General features: G+C 71.2%; 1 protein-coding gene across 1 annotated transcript; it reads left to right on the top strand.

The window, feature by feature from the left end:
- Nucleotides 1–625: 625 nt before the first annotated feature.
- Nucleotides 626–1,355, top strand: EMIHUDRAFT_78487 (hypothetical protein; the record flags this gene model as incomplete). The annotated part of the gene is made up of 2 exons (XM_005769416.1): nucleotides 626–844; nucleotides 1,071–1,355. 2 exons carry the CDS (start codon nucleotides 626–628, stop codon nucleotides 1,353–1,355), a joined length of 504 nt encoding a protein of 167 aa, XP_005769473.1.
- Nucleotides 1,356–1,765: the final 410 nt, after the last annotated feature.

The following is a 1,765-nucleotide window of genomic DNA, read 5'->3' as shown; positions in this document are numbered from 1 at the left end:
ATCGCGGGCCTGATTGAGCGGAAGCAAAAGACGTTCAGCAGAGATCGCTTGAATGCCGGCATTCAAGCGCGACAGTGCTAGCCGCCTCCGCGATGCTGAGCGGTGCATGAAGGGCGGCGAGCCGCTGACGATGCGCGAGGCGTCCTTCATCAGCTCGCTGATGGGACACGCCCAGCACATCGACGCGGCCACCGTCCGGTTCACCATGCACATCGACGGCAGCCTCGACGGGCAGATCAACTTGAAGTCCGAGTACACACGGGAGCTGGAGCGCGCGGAGCGCGAGCGAGCGGGCACGTGCGCCACCGCCGCGCCCGCCGCCGCGCCCGCCGCCGCGCCCGCCGCCGCGCCCGCCGCCGCGCCCGCCGCCGCGCCCGCCGCCGCGACCGCCGCCGCGCCCGCCGCCGCGCCCGCCGCCGCGTCGCCAGCCGCCGCGGCGCCCGCCGCCGCGCCAGCCGCCGCGCCCGCCGCCGTGCCAGCCGCCGCGCCTGCGGCTCAGTCGTACGCAGCCGCGGCTGCACAGCCGCCTGCCGGCAGCCTCACAATCCGGCCGGCCAAGCGCGGCCGGCGCACGCGCTGCTTCTCCGTTGCTCTATCCCGCCGCGTAACCAGCACAGCGTCTCCGATGGAAGACATTCGAGTCGACACGTCGATGGGCTCCTTCACCGTCGAGCTCTACCCGCAGCAGGCGCCCAAAGCGTGCCAGAACTTCACCGAGCTCTCGCGGCGCGGCTACTACGACGGCGTGGTCTTCCACCGCATCATCAAGGACTTTATGCTGCAGGGCGGCGACCCAACTGGCACCGGCCGAGGCGGCGAGTCCATCTTTGGCGGCAAGTTTGAGGTGATCGCTCCTCCTCCCCACGCGCGCACCCGAACGGCCGCATGCAATTTCCGCGCCGCCCGTCCGATGGGCGGCGCGGCTAAGAAGCGGCCGAAGAGTGAATGGCCCGCAAACCAGCGCTGTCGGCGCGGCATGGTGGCCGTCCGCGCACTGAAGCCTCCCGACAACCAGCCCCCTCCGTGACGCCCTCTCCCACGCCCCCGCCTCCACCACCCGCCCGGTTTAGGATGAGCTGACGCGCGAGCTCAAGCACACGGGCGCGGGCATCCTCGCCATGGCCAACTCTGGGCGCAACACCAACGGCTCGCAGTTCTACGTGACCCTCGCGCCCTGCCCGCACCTCGACGGCAAGCACACCATCTTTGGGCGTATCTCGGGCGGCATGGCGACCATCCGCCGACTCGGCCTCGCGCGGACCGACTCCAACGACAAGCCGGTGGACGACCTCAAAATCCTGCGCGCGAGGCCCGCCTCAGAGTTCGGCAGCAGCGCTCTCGTCGCGACCAGGTAGCGAGCGGCGGAGAGGCGTCAGCATGTCAATCGCGTCAACTGTTTACCGCGAATTTGTTTTTTGAAAAGAAAGAAACAACCGCCGGTGGTCGCCGTGTGTGCTAGTGAGAGCCTCCCATGAGTGGGCTGCCACCTGGCTACCCGTACGGGGCTGCCGGGCAGCCCCCCGGGTATGGCGGGCCGCCGCCGCCGTTCCCTGGGATGGCGCCGCCTGGTATGCAGCCGCCGCCCGGGTATGGCGGGCCGCCGCCGCCGTTCCCTGGGATGGCGCCGCCTGGTATGCAGCCGCCACCAGGAATGATGCCGCCGCCGGGCATGATGCCGCCGCCGGGCATGATGCCGCCGCCGGGCATGATGCCGCCGCCTGGGATGCATCCGGGCGCGCCGATGGCGCCGCCCCCGAGCGGGGCC

The sequence above is a fragment of the Emiliania huxleyi genome, assembly GCF_000372725.1.
Source record: "Emiliania huxleyi CCMP1516 unplaced genomic scaffold EMIHUscaffold_4230, whole genome shotgun sequence".
Taxonomy (NCBI): domain Eukaryota; phylum Haptophyta; order Isochrysidales; family Noelaerhabdaceae; genus Emiliania; species Emiliania huxleyi.
The sequence above is the reverse complement of the archived record's forward strand: the minus strand, read 5'-3'. Positions and strand labels throughout refer to the sequence as shown.